This window comes from Hemibagrus wyckioides, linkage group LG07, assembly GCF_019097595.1.
Source record: "Hemibagrus wyckioides isolate EC202008001 linkage group LG07, SWU_Hwy_1.0, whole genome shotgun sequence".
Lineage (NCBI taxonomy): Eukaryota > Metazoa > Chordata > Actinopteri > Siluriformes > Bagridae > Hemibagrus > Hemibagrus wyckioides.
The window spans coordinates 19,072,238-19,086,867 of record NC_080716.1 but is presented as its reverse complement, the minus strand read 5'-3'; the positions used below and the strand labels follow the sequence as shown (position 1 = coordinate 19,086,867).

General features: G+C 39.2%; 1 protein-coding gene across 2 annotated transcripts in view; it reads right to left on the bottom strand.

Annotated features, from left to right (window-relative positions):
• The window catches only part of sema4f (sema domain, immunoglobulin domain (Ig), transmembrane domain (TM) and short cytoplasmic domain, (semaphorin) 4F), a 57,652-nt gene that overhangs the window by 18,325 nt on the left and 24,697 nt on the right, over positions 1-14,630 (bottom strand). Inside the window, exon 1 of one of the 2 annotated variants that reach the window (XM_058394960.1) lies at positions 7,234-7,261. The exons of the other annotated variant lie outside the window; for it this stretch is intronic. Coding sequence (XP_058250943.1) covers positions 7,234-7,237 — 4 coding nt within the window. The 5' untranslated portion in view covers positions 7,238-7,261. Of the gene's footprint in view, positions 1-7,233; positions 7,262-14,630 lie in introns of those variants that run through there. 2 annotated transcript variants of the gene reach the window in all.

Genomic DNA, 14,630 nt, shown 5'->3' with positions numbered 1-14,630 from the left:
TGCATATGCATCTGCTTCATACTTTTTCCCCCCAATATAGTGACAGCTGATATAAATCATTGCACTTTATATGTCCATATGCCACAACATTATGATTGTAATTTGCACAGAAAAATAAATATCCATGACGCAAAATTCTGATGATATTGTCTCCGAGATCCAGACATGAAATGCAAAAAAGGAAAATAGACAGATTCTCAATTCTGCTATTAATTTACAGATGTCTGGTTGTGTGATTAGCATAAAGGAACAGGAAGTGATATTTTAGAAAGCATTATTCATCAGTTTCTGTCATGAGCTATTGTGTATAAGCATTTAACTACACTTTAAAAAAAAAAAAAAAAAAAAAAAAAAGACAAAATTGAAAAATCCTCAGCTTTCAGAATTTATGGAAGAACATGCTGGAACACTGAATTGTTTATACTGCACTTGAGATGGATTTGAGGCAATATTTCCTTTGACAAACCTCATGGAAGAAGTGTCATAACATCTCATGACAATGTTTTGGGTACACCTCCGAACACATCTGCCTGCCTCAGCCGATCAGCTTTTGCCTGTAAGCTAGCTGGTTGTTGGAGTCAGTCTGTCACACGCAATTACTTCAGCATCACGGATCAGAATGTCGCTGCTATGCAATTTGTAGAGGCTACTACATAACAGAAGCACATTATTAATTGTCTATTTTATTACTGTATGATTTCATTTACCTTTACTTCTGCCTTACACTGCACTGGTCAAGAATATGAGCTTTTGGCTCAGCTGAAGCTGCATGCTTACATACAAACATATTTCCATATGTACACTGTTTCTCTGTTGTCTCTGTCTCTCTTTCTCTCACACACAAACATGCATACAGCTCTGGAAAAAAAAAAAAATAAGAGACCACTGCAAAATAATCTGTTTACGTGTTTTTTTTCTTACAGGTCATGTATTGGTGAGATGAACAGTTTTGTTTCATTTTTTGTGAACTGCTGACAATATTTCTCCTAAATTCAAAATATAACTATTGTTATTTCGAGTATATATTTAAAGGAAATGACAACACATCAAAATAACCCAAGATCATGCAGTATTTGCAGAGCTTTAATAACTCAAATAAAACAAAATGCAAATAATTTGTAAACAAATTGTGTTAATGCTTTGGCTAAATAACATTAAGAAATCAGTATTTGGTGGAATAACTCCGATTTGCATGCGTTTTGTCTCCATGCTCTCCACCAGTTTTTCACATTGCTGTTGGGGAACTTTATACCACTCTTTTTGCAAAAAAGCAAACAGCTCAGCTTTGCTTGATGGTTTGTGACCATCCATCTTCCTCTTGATGACATTCCAGAAGTTTTCAATAGGGTTCAAATCTGGAGATTGGGCAGTGGTCTCATATATATATATATATACACACACACACACACACACACACACACACACACACACACAGATCAACCATAACAATATTAAAGCCACTCACAGGCACCCAAGGCTCACTGATGTATGAGAGGATCAAAGGCTAGCCTGTCTTGTATGATCCCACGGATGAGCTTCTGTAGCACAAATTCCTTGAAAATTTAATGCTATGATAGAAATGTTACTTTGACATACCTTCCATAAATATTGCTGCAGACCAAATACACCCCTTCCTGACACCAGTATTCCCTAATGGCAATGTCCTCTTTCAGCAGAATATTGCACCTTGCTACCCTGCAAAAATTGTTTAGGTATGGTTTGAGAAACATAAATAGTTCAAAGTGCTGACTGGAGATCAGGACACCAATAGTTTGGTTGCACTGCCATTTTAAGGAACAGATGCCCTCTAATTTGGTTCAAGCACTCCGGCGACAAATGACCAAATTCACTCTCTCTCGCATGCAGAGAAAGAGACACAGAGCTCTCTTGTTCCCATCCCTATACCCCTACTGTTATCTGCCACCATCTGTGAGAGAAGCATTTCAAACACCATATTAGCATTCCTTCAATCACTACACCTATAAACTACTTAAGGCTACGCCAATCACTCCTAACTCTGTGCTAGACCCATGTAGCTTCAGCTCACAGCTCAGCCCTGGAGACTTCAAAAAGCACAGCGCTTTGACACTGTGTGAGCCCCCTTTGTATATGCTGCTAGTCGGGGCAGTTAGCGTCTCCTCCAGGGACCCAGGATTAGCAGGCTTTAGACTCAGTGGGAGCAATGAAGAGGGCATGGGTGAAGGCAGAGGGAGCGAGATTGTGACAGCAGACAAATTAAGGAGTCTCTTTTTGGGGGAAGGGAGGGTCTGCTTCAGCTCCCCTTTCCAACAAGCCTGGATTTCCTTTTCCCTCATCCTGACCCTTCTGCTGTTTTCAGGATGCGCTGTGGGTCTGTGGATGTGATAAGAGTGAGGGCCATCACTAATCACGCTTGCCCTAAATTCTCCTGTGCCCAAGAGGATTAGAGCAAGGAGCTCAGCCTTCAGCTTTCATCTGTCCCATCTCAGCAGGAAAAGCTAGCCATCTAAGACGACTCACACCACCGTGCAAGCGCCTATACTTCCCTCAGACAAAATTCACAAGCTTTTGAGCCTACTAGTGACCGAATAATGTGTGCAACGATGGGTAATTTCAGACTAGATCAAATTTCAAATACTGTTCTTTATTATTGACTTAGTGTTTATATTTAGATATAAACTGTCTTGATATTGAATTAATGACTGTAAAATGGATTAAACATACAGACAAAGCAGATATTTCTCCAAGCTGAATTAGGAAAAGCTACTTAATGACAAAACATTCTTAACCATCTTGATAGCTAGTAAGTAATAAGTAAGTAACAAACCCTATAGAACTTAATCAATCTTTGGTGTGTGGATCTTCATCCCAGACCATTTGGCATGAGTCAGGCATACACCCTGGATAGATCACCAGTCTAATGTTGTGCATCATGCACACACACATTCATACACTCATTCACATCTAGGTGCATGTTAGCACAGCCAATCCACCTACTGGTATATTTTTAACATGGTGGGAGCCATGGGAGAAAACTGGGAGCCATGGGAGAAAACTAGGAGCCATGGGAGAAAACCAGAGACTTTAGAGGAAACCCATACAGACACTGGAAGAACACAAAGCTCCACACAGACAGTAATCTGAGCTCAGGATCAAAGCCTGGAGCTGTGGTGCAGGAGCTCTACCCATAGACAATTCAGACTGTTCTAAATTTTTCACTGAAGCTTATGTAGCTAGAGTTTCCTAATGATGACAACAGAGATTATATAAGAACATATGAAGCTTACAACACGCAAAAAAGATACAGAATCAACACTTGTTTGCATAATACCCATAATGCCTCAGGGTGTAGTCTATAGGGATAAATGGTAACTAGGTCATTGGCAAGAAGAGGAAAGAAAAGAAGGCTCATAATTTCTGAATCTTCCTGGCAAGATTTAAACTGACCCAGTTGTTGCTCTTTAATCTCAAAGACAGCACTAGATCTGCTTTACACAAAGCACACATCCGTAAACAACCTTGCATAACCAAAACATCACTCCTTTCCAGTTTAGATTGTGCCAGGCTCAAAACTGATCCCCAGCAGGCCTTGTGATCTCACCATGTGACCTGATTAAAACAATTTAATGCCAGAAGGCTTGATAAATGAATGCGAATGTAGGTGATTTGTCCGGTAAATAGAGAAGGGTTTATCAACAATAATTTGATAAGCAAGGACATGCTTGTTTGTTTAATTTGTCTGTGTAAACTGGCATCAGTATAAACATAGCCTATGATTTTAGCATAGCCTGCTTTTTTGACACAGATGGTATCAATTATGTTCTTACAAACAAGCAAGCGCTGCTTCAATTTACCATGACATAAAAGTGGCTACAGTGCAGAGCACTCTTGTAAAACACTCAAGGTGGATGTGTAGGTCATCCTACGTCCTTTATTATTCTTCAGAGTTTGTAGGTCGAAGGGTTATTGTCGGGGATCATTCGGTAGGCCGTCACTGCTGAGCTTTTGTGACTGGCTGTCCAAAGTTTTCAGTCATTGCTCCTCTCCGCAGATCAGACATGACAGATCCTACAATGTTTTGATGAAAGTGCCTAAAATGGTGCACTACAATCAAGCCTGACTTATGCAACCTGACAGCTTTGAGATGGAGAGAATGTCTTTTGCTATTTGGAAGAAGATGTAGAAGAGTGAGCAACCCGGAGACAGAGAGAGAGAGAGAGAACGAGAGAGTGAGTAAAAGACAGAGAGAGATAGTGAGAGAGATAGTGAAAGAGAGAGCGTGTGAGAGAAAGAGAATGATAGAGACAGAGAGTGAGTAGTACCAATAGATCGACAGAGAGAGAGAGAGAGAGAGAGAACACAGAGAGAGAGAACAGAAGCTGTTGCACATTCATTTTTTTTTTTTTTTTTTTTTTTTTTTTGAAGTTCTCCTTTGGGTAAATGGTGCAACAGGCAACCAATAGATCGTATCTGCTGCCGTAAGGCTTGTAACAGACTACTGTCAAAATAAATGTAACTGAAATGCTAAATAATTCATCCAGAGTTCAATATTTTACAAATCTATAATTATTTGGTATTTTATCAATATTTGGACCAAAATACTTCACAGACACACAGACTCAGGGCTCCAGCTCTCAGCATCAGGCTGCATCTTGTTTCCTTTAAACATGACATCAGTGTGTGAGGAAAATGAGCTTCGGGCAAATGTCAAAGCTTTTGTCGGGAAGAAAAATAAAAAAATAGACAGTAGCCTGACAACTGGCCTGAGGTTTTAGCACCGACGACATACGTGACATGACCGTATCAGTAATAGCAAGCATAAAACCACAAACACTTTGATGGTCACACTACTGTGTTCAGCTGAAACATGCAACCCACTTTTTCTGTAACAGAACTTAAAATAAATGCCTGAAACAATTTGATTTTTAGCACAATGCATTAATAGCAAGTAATTACAAGTGCAAGTAAGTGTGAACTGTATGTCTATGTACCATATATCTGAGACGTTTTCAATATTTAGATTTTAATTCTGATTGTTCCTATTGGTAATTTTCACAACAACCCACATCCCTGTTGTATTTAAAGCACTTTGGTTTTTCCCGTGTGGATGAACCGTAAAGTTAATTTACATGATTTTTTTTTATGATCATTTTGTTTGTATTTTAAATATAAAGATACAGCCGGAATTTTGTGGCTACTTGACCATTAGATTCAAACCAGCTTGTTGTCTAGTCCAGATTTAGTTCCTCTTTGCTGTTATAATGACCTCCATGCTTCAAGTAAGGTTTTACAAGAGATTTCAAAGTGTGGCTGTGAGGATGTGTGCTCATCAAGCTTCAAGAACATTATTAATGTCAAGCACTGATGTTGGGTTAGGAGGTCTGGGGTACAGTAAGTGCTCCAGTTCATCTGTGCAGGCCACTCAAGTTCTTCCACTCCAACCTCGATAAAATATGCCTTCATGGAGCTCACATGGTGCACAAGAGCATTGTCATGAAAGTGCCTCTTAGTTCCAGTGAGGGGAAATTGTCATTTTTTGAGACTTTCAGATACATCCTATACAATTGTTTGTTTACAACATTGGGGTAACAGTTGCACACATATGGGTGTGATGGCTAGGTGTCCACATAACTTTGGCCGTACTTTTATCATTTTAGGGAATCTATAAAAGTATAAAATTGTTTTGTTAGTGAAAAGGCAAGTAGTTTCTTTAATTGTTTGACAAATGGGATCATTATGTAAAATATTTATTTCATACAATCATTATAAATGGTGCCAGTAATTGTGGAGTTGACTCTAACTGTAAGTTCCATGACTGTAGGCAATTTTAATATGCCTAGGGGGATTGTTCTCTTTATTTTGACTGACATTCTTCCTTGTTCTATTGTATTCATTATAATATGACATAATAAAAGATGTGCGTCATATGATACAACATTTTACAGACTCTTCATAATTGCTGGAAAAAAATGATAATGATGTCTGTCTGTCTATAATATATATAATAAACGAAAATATATTTCTTCCTCAGAAACACAGCCAGGGATTGTAGTTACTGATATGAATTCTCAGAGCCAAAGTAAACCATGATACTTCCTGCATTGAAAGCACATTTAAATGATTTGTCATTTACATGTACTTCCTGACAAATTGAGTTTTCCAGAGAGGAATACAGACATATATCCATAGCAACTGATATCATTTGTTGGACCTGATGATGTAGAAGACACGACACCCACATATGAAGACAACTTATGAGGTCATTAAGGGAGGGCGCTGGAAAATGCACACCTTGTCTGAGTGGTGTCTAGTCATTCTCTCCACCGGTGTAAATTATTTACCTGCAGCTGTTGCACTCACTTCCTCAACACTGATGACGTTGCTGATAAGGACGTAAGCCCCCCCCTCCTTTCACACACACACCCACAGTGGCAGATGGACCCTTCTTGTGTGGCAATGATTCATTTTCAGGATCAAGGCTCAATCAGATTGTCCCTTCCCCCACCTTTGTTTCCTTCTGTCCTCTCCCTTACGTCTGATGCCTGCTGGCAGTCAGATGGTCTGGTTGGCATACGAAAAATATCAACAATCTCCAAATCACTCCCGTTAATGGTCCACCCCATGTCCTCTAACCCTGTATATCAAAGCAGGTATCAGAGATGGCTGGGAAAAGCACACTAACGCTGACTCACAGCTGACAGACTACAGGCTTACGAGCACTAAAGTACATATTACACTCTCAGAAGAGCTATCTGCTTCTGACAGTGCAGGAAGGAGGAAATGGATTGGGGGGGGGGGAGTGAGTAAGAGACATATACGCTCATGCACAGGAAGAATCAGCGAGGCATTGTCAATCATACAGATTATATAAAGTAAACTGTAAGTCCATATCCTTACTGGTGTGCACACATAACCTTGGGGAACCAGTTGAACAAGTACTTCTTTCTCAGCGGAGAATGTAAAAGGAAACGGAGATCAATTTTATGCAGGACTGACCTAATGAGCGGCATTTTTTTTCTGCCATTTCCATCCGGTCTCCAATGCCTGTAGTACTTATAAACATGCCTTATGGATCCATCGAGTATTGACAGGCTGAGCTTTTAAGGACCACTTACCTACTGACTCCCTTTTCCTGCACTCTCATATTAACATGATTGATAGTGATCAAATAAAAAAAAAAAAACATATAAAAAAATAAGCTATATGCATGCAAAGTGTTCCTCAAGGACACACATAACTTGAATCTTCACTTACCCATGTTGTCTAGAGTCCGTAAAGGTGCATGCAGAGAAGGAAAGAAAGAAAGAAAGAAAGAAAAAGAAGATATTAGACAAGTGAAACCTAAGGAAAGCTGCTTAAAAAACTTCATTCATGCATACATCATATCAGTAACCACTTTATCCAGGTCAGGGTCACAGATACACGTTTGCAAACTCGTTCAAATCTCGAGGTAATAGATTTTCCAAAAGAGGAGGCATGTTTTTGTCAGCTGAGAGGAAACTGGAGAACCCAGAGGAAACCCATGTGGACACGGAGAGAACATAATAAACTCTGTCTACACAGTAAATCAAACGTAGACTGAAACTGGGAACCCTGGAGCTTCACTAAAATGGATATTTGGTCTTCATAAATGTACGCTGCCTCACATTGTGAAACTAATATTTTGTATTATATTCAGTTCCGAATACTAAAGACTTAGATATATTTTTCTTTTGCAGAAGTAGATGTAGAGTGTAAACAACCGGTATCTGATTCTACCATTTTATTAGGCTTTTTTTAGGCTTTAGTCAATGGCGAGGCAACAAAGTGATCAACACATAACTTTTTATTATCTAATAAAATTCACATTTAGCTTGCAAGGTATAAACATCTGTATGTATCTACCCTGGAGTTTTTAAAACTGGTTTCTTACCCAGTGTGCCAAGTTGACAGTTAAATAAAATATTTTCACTTTGCTTGACGAAATATATTTATAATTTCTTGCAGCTGACATGACAGTCTAAACATGCAATTTAGGCCAAAACAGATTTTGTCTTCTTTGTTGAATTTAAAGCAATAAACTGTTCAAATGTTTAAAGTTTCAGAGTAATCTCCAGGTAAAGTTTAGACTAATAGCATCTGTATTCGTTATTGGCTGGAATATTCCAGATCAGATGTGACACACCCACCCACACACACACACACCCACCCACACACACACACAGGTGCCTGGACACCTTATTGCTGAGGTTTAAGGTTATAAACATTATAAAAATAAAAAAAAACCCTAGAGGATGAGTCAGACAGACATAACAAACGACACACAAGTACAAACACATGTTTAAAAAAAAAACAAATAAAAAGCTGTCACATCTGCAGCACATTTGTGGCTTGCTTCTGTATGTGTGGTAAAAAATATGTGGTTTATTTTCTTAGTTTTCCAGATCTCTGGATTCTTTAAGACTGTACATCCAATATACTAGCTAATCCACCCAGAAGAGTCAAAGATTACATATATATTGCCTTCAACAACAGTTCAAAATCTACGTGATATTTTGTTGACTGCTCTATTTTTAGCCCAAGCTTGGTGGCACGACTTCCTGTGAGGATCCTTGACCCTTGGAAACTGGTAATATTTTTGGATGGAACGGATTATCTGCATTTACGTTATTTATAATAAGGAAATACATATTCGCTTCCAGAATGAATTAAAATCGTATGCTGAGGTTCCACTGTGTGTGTAAACACACACACACACACACACAATAATTGACCAACAGTAACAGTCAATCTCACATACAGGGGCAGGAACTGCTCTGCGTGATATAGACATTGTGTCATTCCACTTTATATTAGGAGACGTTTTATGAGAGAAGTGAACAAGCACAACACTACAGAGTATTTTCCAGAGATTTCATGGATCGCCTCTTCAATAAGCTATAAGAGTCACACTTCAACCGCTAAAAACAGACACGTGTCTGTGTGCTTTAGATTTTATATCCATTTGTATGCGATCACTAAAGCATATTTAATTTTGTTCTAAGCCATAAAACCTGCCCAAACCATAACTAATCTTACGCCTCGGGTGTTGTGCAAAACGTTCCCTTCCGTCGTCTAAAAACCCGATGTCCGCTTCCACAGCTGGTCTGTGGATCATCATGTACTGAATGCCGAGTCCTAAGGCTTAACATAAGCTTTCAGACGTGTTTAAGAACTGTAGAAATGAGCATATAAAACTACTCTCTTCTGAACCCTGCACTCGCTCACATGTAATACTCTAACTCTTATTTGCACTGTCTCTTCGGCAAATCCCACTAGCGTCGCTCCATTTACACTATGTTTCTCAGCTGCTCAACACACTTAACACCACACTATTTAGTTTCTGGTGTGATCCAAACCTGTGAATATTGTCTATCATTTTACTGGCTTTTTTATTCATCTTGTTATTACTGTTGGATGCTACACAACACTGTACAATAGGCTTTGTTGAAGTCTTACCAAAAAGCAAAATAAAAAACACTATAATATCTGTCATTCTCTAGTATACCAGCACAATCTGTGGGGGAAAAAAAACAATAAAGTGGAGTACTATGTACTGTCTGATGACTACAAACTGCAGTAATTATGTGTATTATATAATGAAGGTTCTTATGCCGCACTTAAGTGAGCTTGTAAGTTTCTAACACATACTTTTGCATATGCAGGTTTCACAAAAAAGCTCACACACGGGCACACATTTAATGATGCGTTGCATCACGGCATATAAAAGCAGACATCTCTGCGTCTAGCGGAAGCTCTGTGCTTGTGTCTCATGCGGCAGCTTATTGATGTCAGGTGGCTTTTGAAAGCATCATTCAAAAGCACTGAATCCTGCTTCTATAAGTGCTTAAAAATGTCACCAAAAGTTCGCTGGTTTAGCTGGGTGCAGTGCTGCATATTACACAATGTTTTTATGATCTTAAAGCTCATTTCATTTCTGTGCTTTCTTTCACTGGTTTAGGAAGTACTGATAAATCGAGTACAAATCCGACAGCACAGCCTCCGCATCACGTCCATATTCTATAAACTGCAAAAATACTGGCAGGAAGGCTACGGTAACTCGAATAAATCACTCTATACATCTGTGGTCAGCAGAAAAGCATGTCAACATTAGAACTGAAGCTCTTGACCTCTAACTGCGTAACTGTATGCATCCCACTGCTTCCAGTTGACTGGATAATTGCACAAATCAGCAGGTGTACAAATGTTCCCATTAAAGTGAATGATGAGTACATCATTAATATTGAAGTTGGGCAGTAAAAGAAAAGGCATCAGCTGTGCCATATGGTAGAATGCAAAATGGGTTTACATGGAGCTCTGATTAAGATAAATTGCCTACTCTACTAAAAGTTTGTTTTAAATTAAAAAAAGTGTATATATGCAGTAAGTAAATTCTATTTGCACATAATGATTGAGAAAAATCTCCTGCGACCTCTTCTACATCTTAAGTGACCCAGTGTGGGGTCATGACACCAAGGTTGAGAATTGAGAATCTTGAAATAACTAAACTCTTCATGTGTTTGTGGGAGAGAGAAAAAGCTAACCATTAAATATGATTTTCCAGAGATTTCATGGATCATCTGTTCAATAAGATCCAAGAAAGCCATCCATCAACCACTGAAAACAATCTCTGTCAGCTCCTTCCATCTGTCTTACTGATTGTCATTCCTTTCAGCACTTCGGTCCTCTCAACCTCTCTAGTTCGTCTCTGCTTCCCTCAGTCACCCGTATCCACACTCCACTCCACACTGCCTCTCATCTCACTATCCTGTATTCCCTCCCTTTCCCTACAGCTCTGAGAGGATCCATTATCCCCCAACGTCTCCACTCCTGGCAGGAAGCCTTTCCTCCCAGGACACTCGTCCCTGTCCTTCATCGAGTCATTCACGAGCCTCCATACAAAAAGCTATGGAATACCAGCTGGGATCAGTAGGGGATTAGCTATTAGTTCCGGACTGTAAAAAGGCGAAGTTGTGTCAGGAAAACTTTTGTCGCATTGGCCCTGCAAGAGCAGGTCTGAAAATGCTCTCAGCCAATCTTTTCGTGGCAGTCATTCAGCGCAGTTAGCAGCTTGGAGGGGAAAAATGTTGTGGGTAAGGAGAATGGTGAGAAGAGCAGAGAGTGTCAGTCAAGAGCGGAAAAAAAGACAATGAAGCAAGTGGAGCAGAGCAAGAGGGGTGAGATTTTAAAACATTCAATCTAGGTTTCATAGTGGTATAGGTGACATTTTAAGCAAAGAAAAGAGGAAAAAAGATATCATACTGTGTGTAATGGATTTTGCACCATGGTGCAAAAAATACAAAATGTTCTCAGTGCTCATAAGACTCGCATGTCTCTCCACAGCTCAGCTAACCACAGAATACATAAATAACAACCCTCTGGCCACCTGCACTTTTTAACATCCAAGAGAGCATGAGAAGGGTAAATAGAAAAGAATTCATGCAAAAAGAAATTAACATGACAAAAAGGTCATCACAGAGAGTACTGCATGATTAAATAGAAGCTGATGGATAGAGGCCATTTTTATTGTTTGTTTGTTTGTTTGTTTCCCACCTACTTTTTCCCTAATTTGGTCACCTGCCAATTCCCTCCCATAAGTCAGCTCTCGACCATGATATGACATCTACCAAAGAGTGAGAGTGAGAGTGAAGGTTAACACATGCTTCCTCAGACACACATGAATCCAGCATCACATCTCTTCCATCTGCTGCTCAGGAAAGACCTAACCGTTATCTTAAAAACCACATTCATGAAGTATCACCACATAAGGTCAAACAAACAACCTGATTTTTCTTTTCCACATTTATATTTACCAGGAGTTCAAAAAAAGCCAATCAAAAAATAAAAAAAGGAAATAAATAATAATAATAATAAAAAAAACACACACACCAGTATAAATCCAGTGTCCTAAATCATACACTACTGATGTATGTGTTGCGTGATGTTTGGAAGCCGAACAAACTAGTCTCGCTAAAGTCTGCAAAAAAATTATAGCCTTCAAACACTCTGCTCAGCCATTTTGTTACAAAAATATAGCTGATCTAACTTGACTTGTCTTGACTGACCTGCCACATCTCAAAAATTACAGCGTCCGTTGGCTGAGAATCGGTTTAGTGCGGACAAAATCCTCTTTAACTTTAACCTTCCAGGCTGTGTTCTTGCAGGACTGAAACACTTCAAACTCACTTAATTCTGGACAAATCACTAACCTGGGCACTTGGGTACAGCAGATTTCATGTCCAGGCTTGTAGTTGCCTGTCAGACAAACAGATTCAACTTCCAGAAAACGAAAAACCTTCCTTATTGACTTTCACAAATGGAAAGTTTACTTTGGGTGTGTGTGTTTAAATGTGATGCGCTTCATTACTGATGAGTGTTTCATGATGCTGTGTCTATAGTTACTTCTTTACTAGTGGGAATATTGAGCGTGCATGGATAACACAGTCTTTTCAGAATCTGGAACATGCAGCTGTGTTAAAATACAATAAATCAAAAAAATTTTAGCACAACGCCCTTCGTGATTAAACACACTGTGAGAAACTAAAGCTGCTAGTCAGATACCAGTAGCATCTTTTACACATGATCCAAAAACAGCTGCGTTTCTGCTTAGTATGCATTAATGCACTTAACTAGCTAATAATTAATACATTACATAAGCTTCCACTTTATAGCCAAGTGCGACAGAAACACGGGACTGGATGAACGCATTAAAACTTTATGCTGGTCTGGTGGGATAAATAATACATTTATGGTTCATTCACCCCTGTGATTGTTGACTATTGAGCGTGCATGGATGCTACTGTGATGTCCAATTTACTGCAGTAATATACCATTTGGAACACAAAACTGGTCTTCTGATTTTTTTGGGGGGTCGTAAATACAGACTACAGGCAATGTTATTTCCATTCATGAAGCACAGAATGCAACAACGGCTGTCAGCTGTGGTCTGTAGTGTGTTGGAGTGCAACTGTTCGAAGAAGACTTGAGGCAACAGAAGGCGATTATCAGGCAGCGCTAGCTCTTTGACGCTGGCTTGGCCTGTCACAGCCCTAAAAGACACTGCTGAAAAGGCAGAACCATCAGAACCCCAACAGAGACACCTGAAAGAAAATGTCAGGCTTCAGTCATGGTCTATAGATGTTTGTTCAAAATAGAAAAACAAAAAGAAAAAAATGAAACCGTTAAATATTTTTACCATACAAATATCTTGGGGGAGGAGGGTTCTGTTATCAGAGGGAGGGAGAGAGAGAGAGAGAGAGGATGAGGAATAAGAGCACAAATGAGAGAGCAAGCGACAGAGAGAGAGAGAGAGAGAGAAATAAGAGCATGAATGAGAGGGAGACAAAATGAACGAGAGAGAGAGAGAATGAGGAATAAGAGCACAAATGAGAGAGCAAGCAACAGAGAGAGAGAGAGAGAGAGAGAGAGAGAGAAATAAGAGCATGAATGAGAGAGACAAAATGAACGAGAGAGAGAGAGAGAGGGAAGATGAACGAGAGAGAGAGAGAGAAACTGGAGGTCAGCAGGGTTTACAGATGGAGTTGTGAGAAAGACAGTAAAAGTGCAGATAAATGCAGCTCCTGAGGCATGAGCTCATTGTCCCTGAGAGAGGAATAAAAAAAACCAGAAGAAAAGAGAAGTATTGTACAGAGCTATGAAAATAAACAATAGGCTGAAAAATACAGGACTCGGTGCTGTTGGCTAGTTCAGATGGCAGCCTCTATACACAATTTTTCTGAAACCATTTTCCTGGGTACTGATTGGTGCAGAACCTAGATTATTAGAACAAAGAGTATTTAGATTTCATTTAACCTTTTATCTGGAAACCTGGCATCGTCCTCCAAAAACAATATGACCGCGAGGCTGATGATCATGGGGTGTTTATAAAATACATCACATGAAGTGCAGGTGTGTTATCACAGGGCTCCAAGAATGAAAACATCCCTGAGGAGCAGGAAGACACAAGCGTCTTTGTAGAAGCAAAGTGCAAATGGGAGCGGGTTCACACACACACGCACACACAAAACTGCATGCGTCATCAGATGCTTCCTTAAGACTTCTTTAAGTCTCTCTCTTTATGCCTTTCAACAACTTTTACTTCATCTACTACACACACACACACAGGAATTATGTATGTGCAGTAGAACTTTAAGCACCTCTAAAAAAAAAATAATAATAAAATTAAATAAATAAATAATACACCAGTACACATTTACGCTGCTTATGTTACCACACCTGACAACCGATCTCCTTAATTTAATACACCAATAGGCCAGTCTTTTCCACTCCAATACAAACAGGAGATCAGGAGCGAACAGGAGTGTTTGAACTCCAGATATTAATTCACACCCTCACTTTCTGTCCAGGTAAATGCTGAATGTTTTGAGTTCATTAATGTGATAGAAACATAGACTATCTAATATTGTTTATAGATTTAACATCATGAAACCAATGAAATTCAGCTGAAAAACAGACAATAAAAAAAAAACATGAAATAAATCAGCTGTGTGGACATTTACAAGGATTATATTGAAAATGCAAATTTATTTAATTTTCCTTTTTTGTGTGCACTACTACAGAATCACCAGGAGAAAAGAAATCTACCATCCAGCTGTCACTGCCAACAAGCAGTT